Below are 25,820 nucleotides of genomic sequence, written 5' to 3'. Positions count from 1 at the left end.
CAATCTTCCCTTGTATCTACTGTGAAATACACAGTGCGTTGTTGCCCACTACGGTCGCCCAGTGCTGCTATGGAGCATGAGAACTTACCTTTCCTAACTGTATGTTTGTACCCACTTGTGGGGCACCTGGTTCTGTTGCTGTTCAGGGTGCAACTAAGTAAGCCTCACGGACGTAGGGGGACTGAACAAAGCGGGCGAGCCCGGGAATAAAAGACAAGAGACAAAAGAATATATTTGGAAGAAGGGGTCAGGGGGCACCTTGCCTCTAGTGGACAAGGGCCCTGAACTTTACACAGCCCTCCGTATTTATTATGCAAAAGAGATAGTGGGAAGCGGGGTAGAAGAAAGGGTCAGCTGCTCAGTCTGGAGTGGGCTTGCAAGACTACATTCCTCGAACAACAGGCTCTAGATGGCGCAGTAGATAACCTCAGTGACAGGGAGCGATGGCCTTCAGCAAACCTTCTGTCGGCAGGAGCAGCATGAGTTTGCCCACATCCGGCATTCATGATAAACAGTTTGCTGTGTGATCATATAGCCTCCAGTGGAATGCTGAGTTGGTCACATCCCATGGGCATTCGTCTCCCTGCACCCACTAGCCAACATCCCTTGCTCCCTCCCTCCCACCCATACATCCTTCCCATCCTCTAGTATCTATCATTCTTTTCTCTACCTCCATGAGCTCCACCTTTTTTTTTTTTCTTAGCTGACATACATCAGTGAGAACATGCAGAATTTGTCTTTCTGTGTCTGCTTTTTTCACTGAACATAATGACCTCCAGTTCCATCCATGTTGCTGCAAATGACATGATTTCACTTTTTATGGCCAAATAATATTCCGTTGTGTATATATACTCTATTTTCTTTCTTTTTTTAAAAATTATTTGAAGTTCCAGGGGACATGTGCAGGATGTGCAGGTTTGTTACACAGGTAAATGTGTGCCGTGGTGGTTTGCTGAACCTATCAACCCATCACCTAGGTGTTAAGCCCAGCATGCCTTAGCTATTTTTCCTAATCCTCTCCCTCCCTCAGCCCTACCACCAACAGGCCCCAGTCCGTGTTTTTCCCCTCCCTGTGTGCATGTGTTCTCATTGTTCAGCTTCCACTTCTAAGTGAGAACATGCAGTGTTTGGTTTTCTCTTCCTGTGCCAGTTTGCTGAGGATAATGGCTCCCAGCTCCATTTGTGTTCCTGCAAAGGATATGATCTCATTCTTTTTGATGGCTACATAGTATTCCATGGTATATATGTGCCACATTTTTTCAATCCAGTCTATCACTGATGAGCATTTGGGTTGATACCATGTCTTTGTTATTGTGAATAGTGCTGCAGTGAACATATGTCTGTATGTATCTTTGTAACAGAATGATTTATATTCCTTGGGTATGTACCTAGTAATGGGATTGCTGGGTCCAGTGGTATTTCTGATTCTAGATCTTTGAGGAATCGCCACACTGTCTTCTGCAATGGTTAAACTAATTTACATTCCCACCAACAGTGGAAGAGCATTCCTGTTTTTTCTTTTTTTTTTTTTTTTTTTTTTTTTTTTTTTTTTTTTTTTTTGAGATGGAGTCTCGCTCTGTTGCCCAGGCTGGAGTGCAGTGGCGCAATCTCGGCTCACTGCAAGCTCCGCCTCCCAGGTTCACGCCATTCTGCTGCCTCAGCCTCCAGAGTAGCTGGGATTACAGGCGCCCGCCACCACGCCTGGCGAACTTTTTTGTATTTTTACTGGAGACGGGGTTTCACCGTGTTAACCAGGATGGTCTTGATCTCCTGACCTTGTGATCCACCTGCCTCAGCCTCCCAAAATGCTGGGATTACAGGCGTGAGCCACTGTGCCCGACCACGTTCCTGCTTTTCTACAACCTCATCAGCATCTATTGTTTCTTGACATTTTAATAATTGCCATACTGACTGGCATGAGATGGTATATACCACGTTTTCTTTATCCGTCCATCTATTGGTGGATGTTTACGTTGTGTCTACATCTTTGCTATTGTGAATAGTGCTGCAGTAAATGTGGGCATGCAGGTATCCCTTTGACACACTGATTCTTTTCCTTTGAATAAATACTCAGTAGTGGGATTGCTGGATGGGATGATATTTAGTGATGTTCGGCTCTTTTTTTCTTCATGTAGCTGTTGGCCATTATACGTCTTCTTTTGAGAAATGTCTATTCATGTCCTTTGTCTACTTTTTAATGAGATAGTTTATTTTTAAATTGTTGGGTTCCTGAAGTGTTTTCCCTGTTTTCTTCTAAGTAGTTTTATAGTTTTGGGCCTTACATTTAAATCTTAGTTCATCTTCATCTGGTTTCTATAGATGGCGAGAGGTAGGGGTTTCATTCTTCTGCATATGGATATCCAATTTTCCCAGCACCATTTATTGAAGAGACTCTCCTTACCCCAGTGTATGTTTTTGGCAACTTTGTTGAACATAAGTTGGCTGTAGATATGTAGACTTATTTCTGATTTCTCTATTCTGTTCCATTGGTCCATGTGTCTTTTTTTTTTTTTTTTTTTTTAAGCCAATACCATGCTATTTTGGTTACTATAGCCTTGTAATAGATTTTGAAGTGAGGTGGTGTGATGTCTGCAACCTTGTTCTTTTTGCCCAGGATTGCTTAGGCTACTCGGGCTCTCTTTTGGTTCCATATGAACTTTAGGATTGGTTTTTAATTTTGTGAAAAATGACATATTTTGATAGGGATGGCATTGACTCTCTAGATGGCTTTGGGCAGTATGGTCATTTTAATGGTATTAGTTCTGATCCATGACCATGGGATGTTTTCCATTGCTTTATGTCCTCTTCAATGTCTTTCATTAGTGCCTTGTAGTTTTCCTTGTATAGATATTTTACTTCTTGGTTAAATTTATTTCTAGGTTTTTTTTTTTTATAGTAATTGTCAGTGGGGTTATTGTCTTGAATTCTTTCTCAGGCATTCCGTTATTGGTATGTAGAAACACTATTGATTTTTGTATGTTGATTTTGTATCCTGTAACTTTACTGAATTTATGCGATTTAATAGTTTTTTGACGGAGTCTTTCTAGATATCGGATCATATCATCAGCCAAAAGGGACAATTTGAGTTCCTCTTTGCCAGTTGGGATGCTTTTTATTTCTTTGTGTTGCCTGATGGCTCTGGTTAGACTTCCAATATTATGTTGCGTAGAAGTGGTAAAAGTGGGCATCCTTGTCTTGTTCTAGTTCTTAGAAGAAAGGCTTTCAGCTTTTCCTCATTCAGGATGATGTTAGCTGTGGGTTTGTCATATATGGTCTTGATTATGTTGAGATATGTCCCTTCTGTCTAGTTTGTTGACAGTTTTTTTTTTTTCAGGAAGGAATGTCATATTTTATCAAATGCTTTTTCTGCATTAATTTACTAATTGATTATATCTGATCATATGGTTTTTGTCCTTCATTCTGTTAATGTGATGTATCACATTTATTGATTTCTGTATGTTGAACCATCCTTGCATAACTGGGATAAATCTCACTTTATTATGGTGTATTATTTTTGTTTTGTTTTGCTTTTTGAGATGGAATATTGCTTTGTCGCTCAGGCTGGAGTGCAGTGGCACAATCTCGGCTCACTGCAACCTCCACCCCCTATGTTCAAGCGAATCTCCTGCCTCAGCCTCCCAAGTAGTGGGGATTACAGGCACCTACCACCACACCTGACTAATTTTTGTTTTTTTACTAGAGACAGGGTTTCACCATGTTGGCCAGGCTGGTCTCGAACTCCAGGCTTCAAGTGATCCACCTGACTTCACCTCCCAAAGTGCTGGGATTACAGGTGTGAGCCACCACACCTGGCCTATTTTCTTTTCTTTCTTTCTTTTTTTTTTTTTTTGACGTGCTGTTGGATTCAGTTTGCTAGTGTTTTGTTGAGGATAGCTTGCTTGGATGCTAAATGGCAGCAGTGGGCCAGGTGGCTGGGCTCTTGGGCTCCTGGGCAGCCAAAGTGGCATAGGAGATGGCAGTGGCAGTGGCAATGGCAGGGTAATCCTCTGGGTCCCCAGTAGTGTACGCAGGTAGTGGTGGTAGCTGTGATGAGCTGGGTGGGCCAGTCTCCAGGCCCACAGGTGGCACGTGCAGGTAGATGCCAACTAGTGCAGGTAGTGGCAGGGTGGGTGAATCCAACCTCAGCAGCCTGGGAGGAGTGCTCAGGTACCAATAGTGGTGGCCTCGGCCAGGCTTGTTCTGAGGTCTTGTGTTTTCATTTTCCTAGATTGCATTCAGTTACTAATTTTGCTTTTATATTATTTCTTCCTGCTTTTTTTCTGTATTTGTTTTTTCAGTTTTTTGAGTTATTTTACTAAATAAAAAGTAATGGAAGTAAATGAATACATAAAACTATTACTTTTTTCTTGGGCCCTGAGTTATTTTGCAGTATTGTATAGATACTGACAGGTGTGTGTTGATCATAAGCTTCTAGATTTTCTGTGGCCTTCATTTTGATTTCCTCTTGTGTACCCAAGAGTTTTTAAATTTTGGTATGCTAGGGAATTTCCCCTAGTCCTGTTACGCGTCTTTAATTACACTGCATAGTGATTAGAGATGTCATCTGTATTACTATTTTTTTGAGACAGAGCCTTGCTTCGTTGCCCAGGCTGGAGTGCAGTGGTGTGATCTCAGCTCACTGCTACCTCTGCCTCCCAGGTTCAAGCAATTCTCCTGCCTCAGCCTCCGGAGTATCTTGGATTACAGGCGCCCGCCACCACGCCCAGCTAATTTTTGTCTTTTTAGTAGAGATGGGGTTTCGCTATGTTGCCCAGGCTGGTCTCAAACTCCTTACCTCAAGTGATCCAACCGCCTCGGCCTCCCAAAGTTCTGGGATTATAGGTCTGAGCCACCACACCCGGCCAAGAAGTCATCTATGTTAGATCTACTCTTTGGAATCACTTTGAGGTTTTGTGTCATGTGGTAAGTTAATCTCCTAATGAATTTTCTGTATCCTTTGCATGAATTTCCCATACTGTTTCCTCTTTAAATTTGAATGTTGTGTTGGTACATAGTCTGGCCTATGGATTTTTCAGTGGTGATTATATCTTGTTAAATTTCCTTCTTGGTCTCCCTGAATGCTTTTGGCCTTTCTTTTAATCTTGTCTGAGTAGACTGTGTCACCTCTGTCATGTGTGTTGTTTGCCTTTACCTGGTGTATTTTTGCTCTATGAGTATGTCTTCTTATACACTTTATTTTGAAATAATTTTAGATTCATATAGACTTACAAAAATTGTACAGGAGTTTCTGTCATTCCATGAGTGAGTGGATAAAGAAATTGTGGTACATCCATGCAGTGGAATACTAGTCAGCCATGAAAATGAACGCACACAAAACAACTTGAAGGGACCTTACAGGTATTACGCTTAGTGACAAAAGCCAATCTTAAAAGGTTCTATACCATGATTCCATTTACGTAACAGTATTGAAGGAACAACATTATAGTGATGAAGAAGGGATTAGAGGTTGCTGGGATTAGGAGGGTGTTACTACAAAAAGTAAGAAGGAGTTTTTCAGGGGCGATGGAAGTTTTGCCTCCTGATTGTAGCAGTGGTTACCTGAATTGATGTGTGTCATACAATTTCATAGAACTTGTGGGGGGCAGGAAACCACCCTTAGACCCAGTGATTTGCTAGAAAGACTCAGGACTCAGAAACTGTTGAGCTCAAAGGGAGAGGGTGACCAGTCTCTGCAGTTGCAGCCCTGGGGCTGTTCTAATCTGTATCTTTTCCTGGTAATAGACATGGCTGTGAGCATGACAGGTGTCAGTGAGCTCTGTGTGCCTCATCAATGAATCATCCAACCTGAAGATGGTCGTGGGAAACTCTTGGACCTGCAGTCAGTATCAGAAGTCCTGGGCAGACTTGGCCAGCCACCTGGAGCACTGTGCCCTTAAACTCAGGTTTGCCTAACATCAGGTACTATGTAAAAACCAGTGAAATTGAAATAGGTCTGCTGATAACAATATCATACCAAGCTTGTTAGAACAAGTTTATCTGTGTCTAAAAAAACAAACAAACAAACAAAACCTGAGATTTTGATGGTAATTGTGTTAAACCTAATACAACAATCTGGGGAGAATTGATACTTTTTTTTTTGAGACAGGCAAATAGTATTCAATTTTAAATTTCAGTTTCCAGTTGTTCATTGCTAATGTATAGAAATACAGCTGCTTTTTGTGTGTTAACCTTGTATCTTGTGGCTTTACTAAACTCGTTAATTCTAGGAGGGTTTTTCTTTTTTAAAAAGATTTGTTGGGATTTTCTGTGTGGACAATTATGTTATCTGTGATTTTCTCCTTTCCAGGCTCTTTTCTAATGCCTTTTAACTTTTCTTGCCATATCACACTGGCTAGGACTTCTAATACTATGCTGAATAGGAGTGGTGAGGCTGGTCACCCTTGGACCTTATCCTGTGGGGAAAGAATTCAGTTTTTCATCATTAAGTATGATGTTAGCTATAGGTTTTTTGTCGATGTTCTTTATCAGGTTGAAGAAAAAGTTTCCTTCAATTCCTAGTTTGAGAGTTTTTATTACAAATGGAGATTGAATTTTATCAAATGCCTTTTCTGCATTAATTGATATAACCATGCGTTTTTCCTTTTTCAGACTATTAATATAGTGAGTTATATTGGTTTTTGAATTTTCAGACTATTAATATAGTGAGTTATATTGGTTTTTGAATGTTGAACTTTTCAGTTATATTGGGTCTGAATGTTGAACTTTTGAATGTTTGAATTCCATTCCTCAATTAACCCCACCTTGTCATGGTGTCTTATATTCTTTGTACCTGGCTAGATCTGATTTACTAATATTTTGTTGAGGATTTTCATGCATATATTCATAAGGGATGTTGGTCTCTAGTATTTTTCTCTAGTTTTGGTATCAGAGTGATTGTTGACCTCATAAAATGAGAAGTGCTGGGTCCCCTTTTATTTTTGGAATACAATGTATAGAATTGACATTTCTTTACAAGTTTAGTAAAATTCACCAGTGAAATCATCTGGCTTCAAAAACTGCCTTTTTTGGAAGGGTTTCAACTTCAGCTTATCTATTTGATCTTCAGTGAGTTTTGGTAGTTTCTGGTTTTCAAGGAATTGGTTTATTTCATCCAATTTGTTGAATTTAGGTACATAAAGATGTACATAGTATTATTTCTTATTGTTGGAATGTCTTGAAGGGTTTGTGGTGATATACTTTTTCATTCCTGACAATGGTCATTTCTCTTCCCTTTTTTCTTTGATAAGCTTATTTTTATTATTATATAAATATTATATAAATATATAAATTATTATATATATTATTATTATAAGTTTTATTGATCTTTTTGAAGAACTAGGTTTTGATTGATTTTCCTCTATTTTTCCTTTTCCTTTGATTTCTGCTCTTTATTTTGGTGACTGTTTCTATGCTACTCATGAATGGGGTGTTCTACAAATGTAAATCAAGCTAAGTTGCTTAATGGTGGTGTTCAAGTCTACTGTGTCCTTAATGAAAAGATCTTAGTTTTAATGTATTCTAATTTATATTTTATTGTTAGCATTTTGTGTCTTATTACAATTTTATCCCTAAAGTTTTATATGGTATAAGCAAGAGTTAAGAGTAATTTTTGTTGTTATTGCAAATATCAATCGACCCTGGTTTTTCGATTACTTATTTTTAAATGGGAAGTCAATTTCTTGGGCCAGCAGTGTGCCCAAGGATCCTGAAAAGTTAGAGCAGGAAGTCTCCCTGACTCAGGCGGAGACCTGCTTAGCACACTGTGTAAGTGGCACAATTCAGCCTTGGCCTCTTAGTGGTTCCAGGGGTTGGCAGCTTCTGGGACGACAGCCCCACGGCTCAAAAGGTTTCTTCTCCAGCCAGCCCTGTGTCTGCGTCTCACTAGGAATGGCCCGTCTCTGCATCTCCTCCTGTGGCCCTGGTGTCACAGGTTGGGCTGGAGAGGGGCTTCTTCCCAGGCTGTGAATCCTACCATGGAGGACTTTGGACTCTGCCTAGAACCCTGGCCGGGGTCCACTCTGACCTTCCTTATCTTGGTCTGACCCAGCTGTCACCACCCCCGGTAGCCCTTTTCATAGCTACTGTGGCTGGGTGCAGTGGTTACTTTTATCTGACAACTTGGCCAGGCCAAGTTGATTTTCGTCAAACACTGGTCTAGATGGCGCTGTGTAACTAACATGTAAGTCTGTAGATTTGAAGTAAAACAGATTATCCTTCATAATGTGAGTAGGCCTCATCCAATCAGTTGAGGACTACAAGAGGAAAAGGCTGAACTCCCTTGAGGAGGAGGAAATACTGCCTCCAGCCTGCATCCCCAGCTCTTCCCTGGGTCTCCAGGATGCTGGCCTGCCCTCAAGATGTTAGACTTGCCAGCCCCCAAAATCCTATGAGCCAGTTCCTTAAAACAATCTCCCTCCATCCTGTTGGTTGTGTTTCTCCAGTGAGGCCTGACTAGTAACTGGGGGGTTCTAGCTCTGGCCTCATTTCCTGAGAGGTGGGGACGGAGTTCCCCTTCTGGTTCTCTTTGGTGGTTCTGGTGTGGCTTCAGGCAGAAGAACAGCATGGAGACCTCTCTCCTCTGCCATCTTTCACGTGGAAGAGCAGATCGGTTTTTGGAAATCTTTGGGGCAGTGGGAAATCAAGCTTGTCTGCAGGCAGCAGGAGATACTGCAGTTCCTGGTTCCGGAGAGAAGGGCCACTTTTTGAGAGAGAATCTTGCTTTGTTGCTTGTGCTGCAGTGCAGTGGTACAATCTCTGCCTCCTGGACTCAAGCCATTCTCGTGCCTTAGCTTCCTGAGTAGCTGGGATTAACAGATGTGCATCATCGCGCCTGGCTTTCTTTTTTTTTAATTTTTAGTAGAGACAGGGTTTTGCTGTGTTGGCCAGGCTGGCCTCAAGTGATCCACCTGCCTTGGCCTCGCAAAGTACTGGGATTACAGGTGTGAGCCACCAGGCCCAGCCCTACTCTTTACCTCCAAAAGCCAAGGCCTTCCTGTAGGCCATTCACCATGGATTGCTACTCACCACCCCACACGGCCATTAACACACGGCTGTGGGTTTCCAACCTGGCCTCTTGTATGAAAAGCCCTAGGCAAACACATCAAAATAATAATTAGTCCCCGGCATAGGCACTTTATTTAAAAAGCGCTCATTTTATGATGAGGAAATGGGGCCTCCAGGAGGACAATGGGCAGAGTATGACCCTCCTACCCATTGCCTCTCAGGAGCCCCTTGTATCTGCCACGAGTGGCCTGCCTCACTGCAAGCTGTGGCACAGATACGTAGTTAGACATGCTTAATAAAAATCATTGTGATTTAATAGTGTGATGTTTCTGTACAGGCCCCTCCCTGTCTGTCCCAGAGCCAGCGGGAGCACTGGATGGATGTGGGCCTGGGTCCCTGGAGCCCACGAGATTCCTGCAGCTTTCCCAGGAGGAAAAACTGATCCGGTGACAGAAGGCTGCGGCATCCTAAAAGTCTCCCCTGAAGAGTGGACACGGGAGGGGCGACAGTCACATCCAGATCGAGAGGATGAGGGAAGGTGCCGCAGAGTGAGGTCCACTACACATCTTCAGGGTGCGTCTGGACTCTCTCGGTGCTGCAACAGTATTTTTCACATAGTTTGAGGAGCTCTGACAAAATGAAGACGGATGAGGCCAATCCAGTTAAAAACAGCAAATCTGCCAAAGGAGAAAACAGAAAGGAGTCAGGACATGCTGTAGCTGTGCTGCGCCGGCAGGAAGCACCTTCCCTGCCAGTCCTCCTGATAAAGTGAGAGGTGCGAAGGACTAGCCCTTTTCCTTCCCCTGAAGGCAGGGAGATCTTCCAAACCCAGGATCTGAAGTACTGCAGTTCCAGAAGGGCCTGCCTGTCGTTCCAGGCAAAGGCCAGGCAGCTCCAGAGCACAGGGTGGATCTGGCAGGCAGCTGGGAACATGTTATGGACTCGGGCTGGAAGGGGAATGAGTTTTCCTTCCCGACAGCAGCTGTCCCAGCGCTCTGCTGCTTGCAAATGTCCCGAGTGACCAGTCCAGGCTCCCTGTCCCGTGCACCCCGACATGTTCCCTGGGATGAATTCCCAGCGTCTCCCTCTGTTCCTGTCACATGCTATTGTGAGGAACGATCCCTGGCTCCCTGTTGATGATTCCTGATGTACCGGCTGCCCAAGCACAACCCCTTCAGCCGTGGGAAGCCAACTTCCTTCCCAGCAGGTGGAAACAGCCAGTGAGCAGAGTGTTTTGGGGGGTCCTCTTGTCCGTTCCTACAGGGCATTCACTGGTGACCCACACGGACACTGCTTTTTGGAGGACAGGGCAGAGCTGACCATCCCAGTCTTGCCTGGAGGTCATTGGACCGTTGTCACTGCAGCCTCAGGTCTGATGGATAATCCCATGACCCTCCAGATCTGGGCCACGACCCACTCTGGGCCCTGCCGGGGGGTGGGCCCGTGGGGACTGCCTCACTCGTCCCCTATTCCGGGGTAGGGGTGGCTCTCAGCACCCTGGGGAAAAGGGTGGGGTCGATGACTTGTCCCTGGCTCCCTCTTCCACCCAACCTTCCCCTCGCCCCATGCCTGCCATAACCGCAGCTACAGAGAAAGGTGCCACGCTCACTTGGCTGACAATGTCGGGGAGTCCCCTGGGCTCCACACCAGGGCGTGTGCCCTTGGAAAGCTATGGTGACTGCATCATGTCCCTTTCAGCCAAAACTAGAAGACAGCCCAGCTCCCTGTCTTTAGGTGACCAGATCTCTAAGTCACACTACTGGCCCCAGGGTCAAGTCCAGGCTCCCCAGCTGGGGCACATCCCAGGCTGAGTCCAGGCCTTGCACAGCTCCCTCCTTCCTCCCTGCACGTGCTCTGAGCCTCCAGCCCGACGCCTGGGATGCTGATGCCCCTTGGGCCCCAGACCCTACTCTTGAGTGAGAGGCCTCTTCCTAGGGGTTTGTGTGTGTCCTCTGTGCCTCCCTCACATCACCCACATTAGAGTCCCTTCCTGTGAGGACAGAAGGGCACTGAAGAGACTGCCAGCCCCTGGTGAGCTCCGCTTTCCCGCAGTGACCCCACCTGGGCTGCAGCTCCCTACCCGGCAGCTGCTGCCCCCTACAGCCCTGGTCTGAGGTCACCTGTCGTTCCCGTCCCCGCCACTCACCAAGCGCTCCCAGGTTCTCCGTCTGGAAGACCCTCTGCAGCGGGGGGATGTAAATGACCGCCAGCTGCCCTAGGATGGACCCGAGGACAGAGTAGAGGAACATGTGGTTCCGGAGAAAGCCGATCTCAAATATCAACTTGGTCTGCAGGGAGAAGGTCACATGGCGGATTGTGTGCTGTCCGCACCCCAGGTACAGGCAGGGGAGCTCTGGCTGCCCACGCTGAGCCAGAGCCTCTCAATGCTGTGGGCAGGGCCGGGGCATTTCTGTTGAGAACACGCTGCAGCTCTGCAGCGAGGAGGGTCAGCCCGGGTCTCACCTGAGAGCGGCAGGTCAAGGCGTTGAAGAGATCAAAAAACACAAAACAAGTGAACGTCATCGTCGTGGTGCGGGGAGTGCTTGCTCTGTCTTCAGGCATCTGGAAGGTGAGCGCAGAGGTGAGAGGTTAGGCGGGAAGAGACATGCGCCAGCCTGCCTCACTGCTCCTGGGGCACGGCTGGGGGCCCCTCATAACCTCATTAATAGGAATGGGTCACACAGCTTCCTCCAGGTGTGAGGTCAGTGGCTGCTACCCCAGGGTCTCCCCAGCACACACTGGTTTGCTGCCACCATGAGGATGGGGGGCAGGGCACCGACAGGTGGAGGAAACACCACCTCCTCCAGGAAGTAACTGTCTCCCAGGGAGGCGATGCCACTCCAGTTAAAGCCAGAGTGAACATCATTTCCTACAAGGAAGGCTGAAGGATGGCTGACTGCCTAGCCGATGGGGGCCTGTGAGGTGACTGAGTACAGTTCCGTGAGAGAAGCCCTGGAGTCTTGCCCAGCTCTGAGCCTTGCAGGGTCGCAGGGTATGGCTGGAGCTGAGGTGACACCAGCCCAGAGGCAGAAGCTCCTGGGCAGTTCTTTTTTCTGACAATCTCCCTCTGTCACCCAGGCTGGAGTGCAGTCATGCGATCTCAGCTCACTGCAACTTCCTGCCTCCCAGGTTCAAGTAATTCTCCCCTCTCAGTCTCCTGAGTAGCTGGGACTACATGCGCCCATCACGCCTGGCTAATTTTTGTATTTTCAGTAGTGATGGAGTTTCGCCATGTTGGCTAGGCTGGTCTTGAACTCCTCACCTCAGGTGATCCACCCACCTTGGCCTCCCAAAGTGCTGGGATTACAGGTGTGAGCCACCATGCCTGGGTGGCTACTGTTTGTGTTTTCAGTAGAGACAGGGCTTTGCCATGTTGGTGAGGCTGGTCTCGAACTCCTGACCTCAGGTGATCCGCCCGCCTCAGCCTCCCAGAGTGCTGGGATTATAGGCGTGAGCCACTGTGCCCAACTGGCAGTTCTCACCTCAACCTCCCGCCACCTGAGGAGAGGCTCCTCTGCCTGGCCGGGGCAGCAGGCCATGGCTCCCGTCCTGCACTTGGTGGTCAGACCACAGGGCTGAGCCATGAGCTCACAGCTGAGTCTCCTGGAGAATGTGTGTTAAAGTGGAGGCAGGGTCTGGGCAGCCCAATTCTTAGGCTCGTGGGGTACTGACGCCACTGCTGGGACCCCACTCTGGGGACCACCGGGTTGGCCCATCTCTTTTACCCCCAGCTGGACAAGCGCAGGGCCTTGATGGCCTTCCCAGGCCAGTAAGACGACAGGGGAAACACAGAGCTGTTCTGCTTGGGGGAGAGGGAGAGCTGGAAGAAAAATGGAGGCAGGGTACCCGGCCAGGGTCCCCTCGTGCTTCCTGCACATGGGCGATCTGCAGTGCGGTCACACGGGTCACCTGCCTCATTTCCCACCTAGGTCATTGCCCGTCCTGGCCCAGAGCTCCCTGAACCTGCAGGCCATGAAAAGGTGACCCAGGCCTAGATCCAAAGCAAACAATCACCTCTAGAGCGTAACACAGGAGGATCTTTAGCAGGTTTCAAATTGTCTCCTGGTGACAAGGGAACAGGGGCCAGCCTGTCCCATGTAGAAAGAAACCTGATGTACGGGGCCTCATGTACATTTCAACTCCCGTCTCGGCAAAGTCATCCCCACCCCGCTGGCCTCTGCAGTTCCCAGGCACACACCTGGCGACCTCCCTTTCAGGGGTCACCCAGTCCCTTTGCCTCATGCTCCCTGGCCTTCTGATGGCACCACATTGTCCGGTGTGTGTACATGTTTGCCTCTCCCAGATGTGAGCTGTGGCAGGAGGGCAGGGACTGTAGTCCCCAGCATCTGCACTGCACCAGGGCTTGGAGAACTCTACAGAACAAGCCGGGGTGGCCCTCACTCACCTCCTTCCAGAAGATAAAGAGGGTCCCGCTGATGATGACGGCCGCGGACATGAGGATCTTCAGGATGAGGGCTCTGCTGAGGATGGTGTCCTTCACACTCCGTGGTGGCTGCCTGAGGGCGTCTTTGTCAACGGGCTCCACCCCCAGGCTGCTCCGAACAAGACACAGACACTTTGAAATGAATCAGGAAACAGCTGTACCTGAGCCTCCCAGGCCAAGTTGGCACAAGGAGCAGGGCCAGGCATTTGCTGAACGCCCCCAGGCATCGCACCTGCCCTTGGCACCTTCCAGAAGCCCCAGAGCCTGGGTCCATGGGCAGCTGTGCCCGTCCATCTGTCCAGCAGACAGTGAAGGAAGACCACCCAGTAAGGCCAACCACACACAGTTCCATACACCCAGGTGATCTCCATCACCCCGAGGGGCCCCCCTATGTTGGGCCTGGAGAAACAGGCTCCAGGCTCCACCCTCCGCAGGGCCCCTCATCGGCTGAGGGTGACCTGCCTCCAGCCAACTCCACACAGCAGGGTTGAGGCCAGACCAGCAGCGGGGGGTGTAGTGGGAGTGGCCGGGTGAGGCCCCACTGCTCAGACACAGCTGAGGCCAGCTTCGTGGTCCCACTTCTGCTCCCAGGGAGAGCTGGCAGGAGAGGTAACCCCCACACTTGGCTTTGGGAACACAGATGAGGACTCTCTTTCCCTTGGCAGCTGTCACTGGTGATAACAGCAGCACTGAGCTCCAGCGGAAGCATTGGCCCTGTGCTCATACTGTTACGCATGCGTGGCCAGCTGGGTCCCCTAACTCCAAAGCGCATTCCTTCCCCCACACCACTTGGCCAGCTTGTTGCAGGGGATATTAAGTCGCAGAGCGGGTGGACTCCTGAGCACCTACTGAGTGGCAAGCCCTTTATCTCTAGACATCAGGATAAAACACAAACTCCGCCTCCATGAAACTGATGTTCTAAAGGGGAGACAGATCACAATCAGATCCATAAGGAAAAGTGTGTGTGTGTGTCTGTGTATATCTTCCTCTCTAGGGAAAAATACAGCAGGATGAGGGGATTGAGTGGGAGTGCAATCAGGGAAGACCTTCCAGGCAGTGAATGGAATGAAGAATGAGAACGAGCCATGCAGGTTGCCCAGAGAGAGCATCCATGCAGAGGGAGCAGAAAGTTCCATCCTCGCCCAGCTCTGCCCGCCCAGGTACTTTCTCCTCTGCCTTCTACTCCCAGTCTCACTCCAGTGCAACACACTTCAGTTTTCTGGGAACTCCTGACACAAAGTGGCTGTATTTGTTCATCGCTATAGCCTTGGGGCACAGTCAGCAGCCCCCTGGAGGAAGCCCCGCAGCGGGGTAAGGAGACACGGCTCCCAGCTGGCCCGGCCTCACCTCTGCGCTGGTGGCCCATCCATGATGATGTTGATCCACAGGATCTGCATGGCGTTGAGGGGACTCGGCAGGTTGAACACGGTGGACAGAGTGATGAGACTCAGGGCGGAGATGCTCCTGCAGGGCACACGCAGCCAATCAGGGGCCGCCCGCCAGGCGTGGCGCTTAATGACACTTGGAATGCTGGCCTCTACTTACGTGCTGAGTTGGAATCGCACAAAGTTTTTGATGTTGTAAAAAATCCCCTTGCCTTCCTCCACTGCATTCCTGCAAGAGGAGAGAGCCGTTTACTCCCGGAGAGGGCCTGCGGAAGGGCTGGACCAGCGCATCGGCTGCTGCAGGGGGCAGTGGTGACTCGCCCAGATGGACTTTGTACTTGAGCCCCTGCTGGTTCCCTTTGCCGGCATTCTTGGGGACACATTTGTAGGAGACGGTGGTGTTCTAACAGGTGCCCCTCGGCCACTGGGAACTGATCCTCGAGCCATGTTCACCCTTCTGTGCCCAGGGTACACTTGATGCCTCCAGTTACACCATAAATTACTCTCCTGCTGAGCTCAGGGACCTCATCCCTGCCCAGACTCCCGAAGTGCTCCGTGCGTCTCAGCCATTTACCAAAGAGAAGAGAGACACAGCAAAACCAGTTACGCCTAAAAAATGAGGTCCGGAGGACGGTAAGGAGGGAGGGATGGGGAGGCTGAAGGACATTGCCTACTTCTGTCTTTAGAAGGCTCTTCGCGGATGCCCTTTTAAACCTTAACCTGGGGTCAGTAATGTAGAAAAACCATCTCTGTGCTGCACCCACCCCTGCCACCAGATTTTACTAAAATATTTTGCAAAAGAACTGTAGAGCTGATATTATGACCTTTTTTTTTTTTTTTGGAAGTGTGTTAAGGCTTCCTCTGGCGAATGAATTGTGGAGGCACCTTTGTAAAGTGCATGATCACACATAGCCTCAATATTTGTTCATTTGGATTTTTTTCTGTCAGGCTTAAAGTTTTCCCTCACCCCCAACTAACTACTGCGATTTGCTTATGAGGAGAGTCTTAGTTAGAACTAATTAAAATTAGACCCAGAGGGAAGGTAAATGTATTAAGAAAAAAATACAGAAAAGTGAAACAACAAATAGTTTTGTGCCACCCCCAGAACCTAGAGAGCACCTCAGTGGTTAGTGATGGGGGTGTTTCTGCCCAGGTCTCTTCTCAGTGCCTGAGATGTATCAACACACGGGCCTCAAACTGAAGATGTTCATTTTAATCCTTTCTCACCCCACACTCGAGTGCGAGCACGTATTTGGCCACAGGTTTTCCTTACAGATTCAGCTGCTGCCCACCAGCCTGAGCCAGGCGGGCGTTCCCAGTAACACATGAAATGCACCCACAGGCAGCAAATCCCATCTCTGCTTCAGGTCCGTAACATTCCCCTGGAGGCAGCATGCGACTAGCCCAGGGGTCATGGACCCCATGACCCTGCTATGAGAGGCTCTTGGTATTTGGGGTTGGGGGCACCTGCCACACTGACGAGCCCCGAGATTCAGCTCTCCCTGGGGACTCCACGAGACCCCCCCTCTATCTCCACAGTAGCAGGTTCCAGGGAGAAGCTGGTGACCCCAGGCATTTTTGCAATTGAAAAACTACCAGAAGGGCAGCTTACATGATGGCTGAGAAGTCATCGTCCACCAGGATCATGTTGGCGGCCTCTTTGCTGACGTCTGTCCCTGTCTGCCCCATGGCGATCCCGATGTCTGCAGACTTCAGGGCCACTGCGTCGTTCACCCCATCCCCAGTCATGGCCACAATCGCCCCTGACTCCTGCAGAGCCTTTGGAAAGAGCAGGCAATGAAGGCCTGCAGCCTGAAGACCACCTCCCAATGCCCGGCCACACACACCTGTGTCTGGAGGGCACCCGGAGTTCGAATCCCAGCTTCACCCACATTAGCTATGGGAATTAGGCGAGCCCTTGACCCTCTTGACCTCAGTTTCCTGATCTACAAAGTGGGAGCAACAGTTTCTTCTTCCCAGCGCTGTTGTGAGGCCCAAACTGAGATGACGGATGTGACGGTGCCCAGCACGGTCAGTAAAGGCTCATAAAGGTTATCCCTTGCCAGTAATAAACAGTAATCAACAATGCAGCCCTGGAAACCATCAGGTACCTGGTAAGTATTACTACCTTCTTTGAAGAGTAACTCACATAGGGATTTACTCTGTAGAGCTAAAAATAATATGAAAGAAGCAAGCCTGTCTACTAAAAGAGCTCAAGAGCAAACTTTCAGAGCACAGGCGAGAAAACCAAGCACATTTTCTACCTTTTTTTGGTATTCAGAGTCAGAAAAATCACATCAGCTCTTTATTGGGCTCCTGCTATGTGCCAAGAGATTCATGGGCCTGGCTTTGTTGAATCCTCTACCAGCCCTGTGAATTAGCTGACGGCATTAATATTTCCCCCATTTTACAGATGAGGAAACGGAGGCACAGAGGTGAATAACAGGAATAAAACCAAAAACCACCCAGCACTTTGGGAGGCCAAGATAGGCAGAACACCTGAGGTCAGGAGTTTGAGACCAGCCTGGCTAACATGGTGAAACCCTGTCTCTACTAAAAATACAAACAGTAGCCGGGTGTGCTGGTGCACACCATAATCCCAGCTACTTGGGAAGACTGAGGCAGGAGAATCGCTTGACCCTGGGAGGCAGAGGTTGAAGTAAGCCGAGATTCTGCCACTGCACTCCAGCCTAGGTGACAGACAGAGGGAGACCCCGTACCTGCAACCCCACCCCCCTCAAAAAAAAAAAACAAAAACAAAAGATAGCTTCTGTTGTAGTTTTTCCCTTTACGTTATCTAATTACAGCTCCTACTTTTCAATGTAGCAAAGGTCCCCCACTTCTCCCCTCTTCCTTAAAATGATCCCCAGGTCGGCCCAGCTAGAGATGACACTTCCCAGCATCCCCTGCAGCTAAACCTGGGCCCGTGACTGCCTTCTGGCCAAGGGGCTGTGAGCGCAAGTGATGCTGGCAACTTCAGAGCCTCGTCCACTCCAAGGGAGCTGCCCACGTGCCCCTGCTCATCCTCCTCCCCGCCCCCTGGCTATGAAAAGGTAACTCATGGGGCAGCTGCCCTGGACCTAGAGAAGGAAGCCATGGTCGGGCCCTGCACTGTCACCCGACAGACGCATGAGCCCCTCGAGCCACAGTGTCTCCGGCCCGGCCCCAGCAGCGCAGCCTGTGCCCGCCTTGCCCAGCGAACCTTGATGATTTTCAGCTTGTGCTTTGGGCTGGTCCTGAAGAACACAGACACCTGGACAGGGAGACGGGGAAGACGAAGAATCAGATTTCAGAGCTGTGACCCAGCCCCGCCGCCAGCCGAGCCTCCAGGGACCCACCTTTCCCACGCGGTCGGCCAGCTCGCCCTTCTCCACGCTGTCCACCTCCTCCCCGGACATGGCTTGCAGCCTCCCACTGCACAGGCCGATGTTTCTTCCTACAGAAGAACCTGCTCTGAGGGCCTGCTCCGAGGCCCCCATCCCCTCGCTCCCGGCCCTACCTCGGCCATGGGGAATACCAAGAACAAAACCGTGCTGGAGACTGTTTACTGAGGACCTACCATGCTGCATGGCCTTGGTTCTATCCACAGGATTAGCTTACACCAAACGCCTCATTATCCCCACTTTAAAGATGGGGAAACAGAAGTGACTTTGCCGAGGACGCACAGCTGGTAAGGAGTAACACTGGAACCTGACACGGCTCTGATTCCAAAGCCCGTGAACCTTTTCCCAGCACTAGGCTGTGACCACCCATATAATAGTAACTAGAGGGGCTGGGGGCAGTGGCTCATGCCTGTAATCCCAGCGCTTTGGGAGGCTGAGGCGGGCAGATTCCCTGAGTTCAGGAGTTCAGGACCAGCCTGGGCAACACTGTGAAACTCCGTCACTACTAAAATACAAAACATTAGCTGGGCGTGGTGGTGGGTGCCTGTAGTCCCAGCTGCTCAGGAGGCTGAGGCAGGAGAATTGCTTGAACCCAGGAGGTGGAGGTTGCAGTGAGCCAAGATTGCACCACTGCACTCCAGCCCGGGCAATAGAACAAGACTCCATCTCAAAAAAAAAAAAAAGTAACTAGAGGAAAAGGGCTGCTAGCCCTCTACTGATGAAGAGACTGAGGGTCAGAGTGGTTCAATGGTTTGCCAACGGTACACAGCTAGAGGCAGAAAGCAGACTGAAACTGTACATGGCCTTGATGCTGCCTGTGAAGACAGCGGATGAAACGCCCCTGACACACGGTAGGTCCTCAGTATCCATGAGGACTTTTTCCCTTTTGCAGAACCTGCCAACATTTCAGAAACAGGAACACCTCAGAAATTGGAATGCTGGCCCATGAATACCCAGCGTCTTTTCTAAGCCCACAGGGCTAGGCGTCAGCACTTCTGACTGAGTTTGCTGAGGCTTCCCTTTGGTAGCAGCCCCCCACTGTAAAGGATGGATGGGTGTTTTCGTCCTCACCCCCGACCCTGTCCTGGTTACCTATGGCCAAGGCCGTCTCCAGGGCATCTCCCGTTATCATCTTCACGGACACTCCAGACTCACAGAGAACCTGGACTGCTTCCTTCACGCCAACCCTCGGGGGGTCGATGATGCCCACAAGACCCAGAAACGTCAGCCGCCCCAGCTCAGGCCCAGAAGCCAGGGCCAGCACTGAGGAGAGAAGGGAAGTAAGGAGGGGTCACCGGGGGGCTTAGGGGCCATCATTTTTTTTGTTTCTTTTCTTTTTTTTTTTTTTTTTGAGAGTTTTGTTCTTGTTGCCCAGGCTGGAGTGCAGTGGTGTAATCTTGGCTCACTGTAGCTTCCGCCTCCCGCATTCAAACAATTCTCCTGCTTCAGCCTCCTGAGTAGCTGGGATTATAAGGCGTGCACTACCAGGCCCAGCTAAGTTTTGTATTTTTAGTAGAGACAGGATTTCACCATGTTGACCAGGCTGGTCTCAAACTCCTGACCTCAGGTGATCCGCCCACCTCAGCCTCCCAAAGTGCTGGGATTACAGGTGTGAGGCAATGTGCCCAGCCCTTTGTTAGTCCCCAGCCAGCCCCCACCATGGCCCAGATCCCCCTCAGTCTGCAGAGGGCTCAGGCAACAAGTCCCTAGACTGAAAGGGAGGGGGAGCAGGATGGGGCATTTCTGACAGTTCTTGCCCTCATTTGCTGTGTGCTAACTCATCTTGTCATCTCCAGCAGACTTGGTGGGGCGGTTCAGTGGTGAAGAAAAATTGACAGGGGAGCAACCCAGCTGAGGGGACTCTTGCTGTGAGCTTGCTCTGGGCCTTGACTCTCTTTTGGTGGCACAGAAACCAGGCCCAGCTCCTGCCACCTGGGTGATCTGAGAGGGGGCGGTGTACTTTTCACCTCACTGACACCAAAGACAGGGCTGGCATCCCTCCTGCACAGTCATGACGCTGCACCAATGACACTGGTGCCCTTCCTCCCCTTTTCCAATGGTTCCCTCCCCTCCCTGAACCTGGGCTTTGCCAACCCAGGAGCATCCCCTGCTTCTAGTGGCCATCTAGCAGCGCTCTATCTGCAGAGGATACTCCTGCCACCGTGCTCCCCTCAACCTGACTCTCCTTCCCGCTCCCTGGGGTTTGTCATCTTCCCCTGGATGTGTGTGGGGTCGGGGGTCTCAAACCCCAAAACGGCATTCACTGACTCTTCCAATCCTCACAGCAATCACTCCAGGGGATCTAGCAGGTTGGGGGCTTCTCTAAGTCACTCGGGCACTGCCCCGGGCCTGCCGGGTAGCAGGCCTCAGTTCACGGTCACCTGCTGAGGAATAACATCCCTTCTGTTCTCAGACCAGACACAGGCTGGAAAAACACACAGGCCTTCTCTAAGGCCAGTTCCCAGGTTGTAGCTTTCCCAGCCACAGGTGGGAGACAAGTCCATTTGTAAACAAAAAAGGACTGCGTGTGGACTGGGGGAGACAGGAAAAGGTCTCACTGCTCCTCCGTCACCGACCTGTTGTCCTTACGCTATCCCGCAAGGCCTGGAGCAAGTCCCTGGAACGCGTCATCGCGCTCCGCAGCAGACATCTGGGCGAAGGCGCTGGCTGCACTAGGTGGGGCTCTGTCACCTTGGCCGGCTCCTCTGCCCGGTGGGGATTGAGGGCGTGGCCTCACACGGGCACTTAACCTGGTGCCCAGCACACAGGTGGGGGCCAGGAGCAGATTTAGAGGCCAGTGCCACGTGGGATGTTTACTTACTAACGTGTCCACTCTTAAATGAGCTGTTTAATCGTCAGCAGAGGCACGATGTGACCAGAACAGGGAGCTACTGAATGGCTTAGTCGTATCAACCGTGATGAAAGCAGCTGCCACCCACGCACCACATCATCTCCCAATCCCTCCACTGTGCAGGTGGGATGCCACAGCCCCGTCTTTGGTGTCAGTGAGGTGAAAAGGACGTTCTTACACCACCCCCTCTCAGATCACCCGGCTCGCAGAAGCTGGGCCTGGCTTCTCTGCCACTGAGAGAGTCAAGGCCCAGGGCAAGCTAAGATGGGATTCACCGTCTCTTCCAATCCTCACAGCAATCAATGAAATCACTGCTGTCGTGCCTTCCTTATGCATATGGGGAAACTGAGGCACAGAATTTACCTGTAAGCCTATTGTAGACCCAGCGCTACCCAAACCATATGGGGGGCAAAGTGACAATGCTTTGGGGAATGCTCCCCTCACTCGGGAAAAGGGGACATGTGCTCGGCGCTGGCTTCACCGTACCCCAGAAAGCCACAAGGGTCTCACCCCATACACCTCTGAGCAAGCTTGCGAGCAACCTACAAACTCTGTTCCCCGAAGGGGAAAACCAAGGCTCCTAAGCCAGTAAGGCCAGCCCAATGCCTCTCTCTGTCCCCCGAGGGAAGACCAGTGCTCAGGGGTGCTTCTAAACGCTTCCTCTGTAACTGGCCAGGGTGACAAATGACACCAAGGGAAATGCGAGATTTAATGTTTAGCCCATCAGGGAAGGCACTGGCTCTGCTGCAGAAAATTGAAAATGGCTAAGGGAGAAAATATGTTCCTTGACTGAAAAGAGCTTCGGGTTTTCCCGACAAGAGGCAATGAGCAAAAATACCTATTGGGAAAATCAATGTTTGGGGTGCGGCCCATTCATCTGCCTTAGGAAACTCAGCAAAGGAGGGTCCCCTCTTCTCTGGATTAATGGGGGGTCATTGAGGAACTGGGATGAGGTGGGGACCTCTCTGCCTTTCATGTGACCATCAGCTTGCAAGCACGCGTTATTGCCGTCAGCATGCTGCCTGACTCCTTGGGACAGGTGACCTCCTTGACTGGGGACCCTGCTTGAATGCATTTAAAAGTCAACGTTACATGCAAGCTTAAAGCTCTGGGCCGGGCCACAGGCACTGACCACGCAGACCGAGCGAGCCCATCCTCTTCTCTTCCTGCAGGCAGAATGACCTCTGCTGGGGCGTCAGTGGCAGGGGGATGCCTCCATTGTTGTACATGGTGCAGTAGCGGATCACCTCTTCCAAGGCCCCTTTCATGAAGTAAATGTCTTCCTGATCCTTAGAAAAGACAAAGGGAAGAAATCCACTATCACTGGAAGCCTTGGTTCATAGTGACCATCACCCCACTCTGCATGAGGTTACAAAGACACACACGGGGATGTTTGCAGCGGAGTTATTTATAGTGGGCTGGTGCTGTTCACGGGTGCTGGACAGGTTCGCTAAGTTCTGGAATCCATCCATGGAATGTTCTGCAGTCCAGAGAAAGAACAAGGCCAATCCGCAACCTGTACCACCCTTGTTCTTTTTTCAGTTCCCTTGTTACTGTCACTCAGAGCGTCTTGTATGTTTCATGCACGGGAGGTATCATCCCAGCTGGGACTATGCCTTTGGGGGTGTGATTAACTGGGAATATTTCCATTAGACTGTTGCCTCCCTAGGGCAGCACCAAGTCTATTTTGTACCCACCCCCAGCACTTGGCTTGTAATAGTGAACCCACATGAGCAGCTGATCACTTTTCCTGTGTTTTTGTTAAGCTCTGTCATGACAAATATGTAGACTATAAGCTCCATGTGGGGAGGCCCTGGGTGAGAGTCACACTGTATCCCTAGCCTCAATACCGGACCCACCTGGCTCACGTGGGTGCACAGTGTGAATGTAACACTGTTATATTAATTATACATGTTATTAATATGTAATTAACATATTAATATGTTATTAATATGTAATTAACATATTAATATGTAATTAATATTAATTACATAGGTTATTAACACATTAATTATAATACATATGTATTTTATTATGTGTATATTATTTATATGTATATTACATTATATTATTTATATGTATATTATATATTACATATATTAACTTATATAATTATTAAATTACATATTATATATATATGTAAAATATATTACATAATATATTATATAATTAATATGTTAATATAACAAGCTTATATTGACCAACATAGGCATCTAAGACATAATATTAAAAGAAAATCTTAGGGGGAAAAAGCAAATTACACACACTATAAACAGTGAGCTTGTTTTGAAAATACCATCCAGATGTTGTCATTTGCATATTTAGAATCTGCAATGCTCCATCCCAGACTTAAAACAGAATTACCTCTGGGTGGCTGGTGGGGAGGGAGGAAAGAAGGGTGGAATGAAAGAAGCTTTCATTTTTATGTCATATTCCTATACTTTTTCAATGAGAATATATTACCACTGCCTTGCAGGGAAAAAGATTTAAAGGTCTAAAAGTTTTCTGAAAATCTATAATCCCTTTTAAGCCCCTGAAATGTACATGTGTCCATCCATGCACAGCAAGGGCCTGGCATGAGCTGGCCAAGCCGCCCACAGCCCTGAGTGGGAGCTGAGCAGTCTGCATGGGCAGACATGATAGATTCTAGAAAGAGTGGGAGGGAAGAGGAGGGGTGGAGAAAAAGGTAGAAGGCAACAAAAACTTTAAACAATAGCTTTTAAGGAAAATCTGAAAAGCCACAACAAATCTGAAAAGAAAATTTTAAAACTCAGCTGTCATGTCCACCCGGGGTGGCCATAGCTTGGTATGTGTTCCTCTACTCATGGACAACATGTGTGCACACGCTGATGCACCACGCACACACGCCTTCCGTACTGAAGGATTTGCTCCCCAGTATGAGGGGGAGATGAGCTTAGAAGTATAAAAAACGTAGCACAGGGCTGCAAAGAGAGGACTGGCATGTTGGCAACTGGTGTTAGCAGCAGGCCGTCAGTCATTGGATTACAGGCTGGTCAATCTCAACATTCACACCTGCATCAGAATCTGTAGAAAACGAAGGTTACTGGGTCCCACCCATGGACCATCCGCCTCCGGAGGTCTGGTGTGGAACCTGAGATTCTGCATTTCTAATAAATTCTCATGTGATAACAACCGTTGCTACTCCAGAGACCCTGCTTTGAGAACTTCTGTTTTAAACAAAAAGCCAGAAGCAGACCCAAGAGAATCAAAGGTACGATGGTGATTAAGTTTTTCCATGTATTTGGAACATCACAGAAGCAGCCAGGAACTTTCGAATTATCCTTGAAGTCTGCGTTTTGCTTTATTTCTGGGTGGGGGCCCGGGCAGAAAGAGAGAAGAGGCTGAAGATTGAAAGGTCTCACCTCAGTCTTCATACTGCATTTCACCGCCATCCACTTCTGCTCTGAACTGAATGGAATCTCTTTTTTTCTTACATATGAATTTTTAATATCACTTAAGTCCATCTAGCATAATAAAATGACACATTTTTAGTGAGTCTTCTGAAGCCAATCTCTATACAAAGCTCAGTCTATTTAAATTATTCATTGTTCAAACCACCTCTGGCAGATAAGAAATCCAAGCATTTAGCACACAGAAAAAAGGCCATTTCCTTGGAATGTCCCACCTAGAAAAAAAAAATTCTCTTCTCTTGGCTGAACGGCAGACCTGACGGTCTTTGCAGCAGCTTCTATCTGAAATCTGCTTAGAAACAAACCCGCAGTGTTTCTGCCGGGAGGAACGTTTCAGACTTGAAGGTGTAGCAATTTCTCAAAAGGAACCCCCTGAGTCATTGAGGCAGCCCTGCCATCCAGAGCCTGGGGTCCTCACCAGCCCTGCGTCTACAGCCTGGGGTCCTTGCTAGCCCGGCCCTTTGTTGCTCTTTGATGGCTTTCGGATCACTGACGTGACAACTCAGAATCTCAGTTTCCCCAAGTGTAAACCAGTCATGATGTCCCACAGGGGGTGAAAATGGGGTACAGCAGGGGCACAAAAAACTACTCCTTTTACATAGAAAGTGCAGATACGCGTACAACACAGTGTATCTACAGTATTAAATTTCAGGGGGAGGGAGTGGGATGATTAGGGAAGGAATGCCTAAAACATCTCCTTAGTGGGGTTGAATTGCACCCTACAAAAGATATGTTCAAGTCCTAACCCCGGAACCTCTGAATGTGGCCTGATTTGGAAGAGGGACTTTGCAGGTATCGTCAATTTGAGGTTATTAGGGCTGGCCCTAAGCCAACATGACTAGATATAAGAGGAGGAAGGCTGGGCACGGTGGCTCATGCCTGTAATCCGAGGACTTTGGGAGGCCGAGGCGGGCGGATCACGAGATGAGGAGATCAAGACCATCCTGACTAACATGATGAAACCCCGTCTCTACTAAATATACAAAAAGTTAGCCATGCGTGGTGGCGCCTGCCTGTAGTCCCAGCTACTTGGGAGGCTGAGGCAGGAGAATCGCTTGAACCTGGGAGGCGGAGGTTGCAGTGAGCAGAGATCAAGCCACTGCACTCCAGCCTGGGCAACAGAGCAAGACTCTGTCTCAAATAAAAAAAAAAAAAAAAAAGAGGAAAAAGCTGTGCAGAGCCATGGCGGGGAGCACCTCGTGACAGAGACAGAGCTTGGTGTGAGAAGCCAAGGCAGGGATGCGTTCTGCGAGTCAAGGAATGCCCGGGGCTGCTGGTAACACCCAGAAACTGGGGGACGGGGCCTGGCCCTGCTCACACCTT

General features: G+C 49.0%; 1 protein-coding gene across 3 annotated transcripts in view; it reads right to left on the bottom strand.

Annotated features, from left to right (window-relative positions):
• Nucleotides 1-9,109: 9,109 nt before the first annotated feature.
• ATP2C2 (ATPase secretory pathway Ca2+ transporting 2) overlaps nucleotides 9,110-25,820 on the bottom strand; it is an 81,060-nt gene continuing 64,349 nt past the window's right edge. For 2 of the 3 annotated variants that reach the window (XM_003272493.4, XM_012505238.2), the window contains 12 exons: nucleotides 24,450-24,551; nucleotides 22,199-22,355; nucleotides 19,308-19,478; nucleotides 18,171-18,268; nucleotides 18,035-18,085; nucleotides 16,445-16,611; nucleotides 14,993-15,061; nucleotides 14,795-14,911; nucleotides 13,409-13,556; nucleotides 11,467-11,565; nucleotides 11,150-11,291; nucleotides 9,110-9,680 (listed from right to left, as the gene is read on the bottom strand). In XM_003272493.4, coding sequence (XP_003272541.2) covers nucleotides 9,562-9,680; nucleotides 11,150-11,291; nucleotides 11,467-11,565; nucleotides 13,409-13,556; nucleotides 14,795-14,911; nucleotides 14,993-15,061; nucleotides 16,445-16,611; nucleotides 18,035-18,085; nucleotides 18,171-18,268; nucleotides 19,308-19,478; nucleotides 22,199-22,355; nucleotides 24,450-24,551 — 1,440 coding nt within the window. In that variant the 3' untranslated portion in view covers nucleotides 9,110-9,561. Of the gene's footprint in view, nucleotides 9,681-11,149; nucleotides 11,292-11,466; nucleotides 11,566-13,408; nucleotides 13,557-14,589; nucleotides 14,677-14,794; nucleotides 14,912-14,992; nucleotides 15,062-16,444; nucleotides 16,612-18,034; nucleotides 18,086-18,170; nucleotides 18,269-19,307; nucleotides 19,479-22,198; nucleotides 22,356-24,449; nucleotides 24,552-25,820 lie in introns of all 3 variants that reach the window. The other variant, XM_012505237.2, reaches the window with a different exon arrangement.

The sequence above is a fragment of the Nomascus leucogenys genome, chromosome 2 (genome assembly GCF_006542625.1).
Source record: "Nomascus leucogenys isolate Asia chromosome 2, Asia_NLE_v1, whole genome shotgun sequence".
Taxonomy (NCBI): Eukaryota; Metazoa; Chordata; class Mammalia; order Primates; family Hylobatidae; genus Nomascus; species Nomascus leucogenys.
The sequence above is the reverse complement of the archived record's forward strand: the minus strand, read 5'-3'. Positions and strand labels throughout refer to the sequence as shown.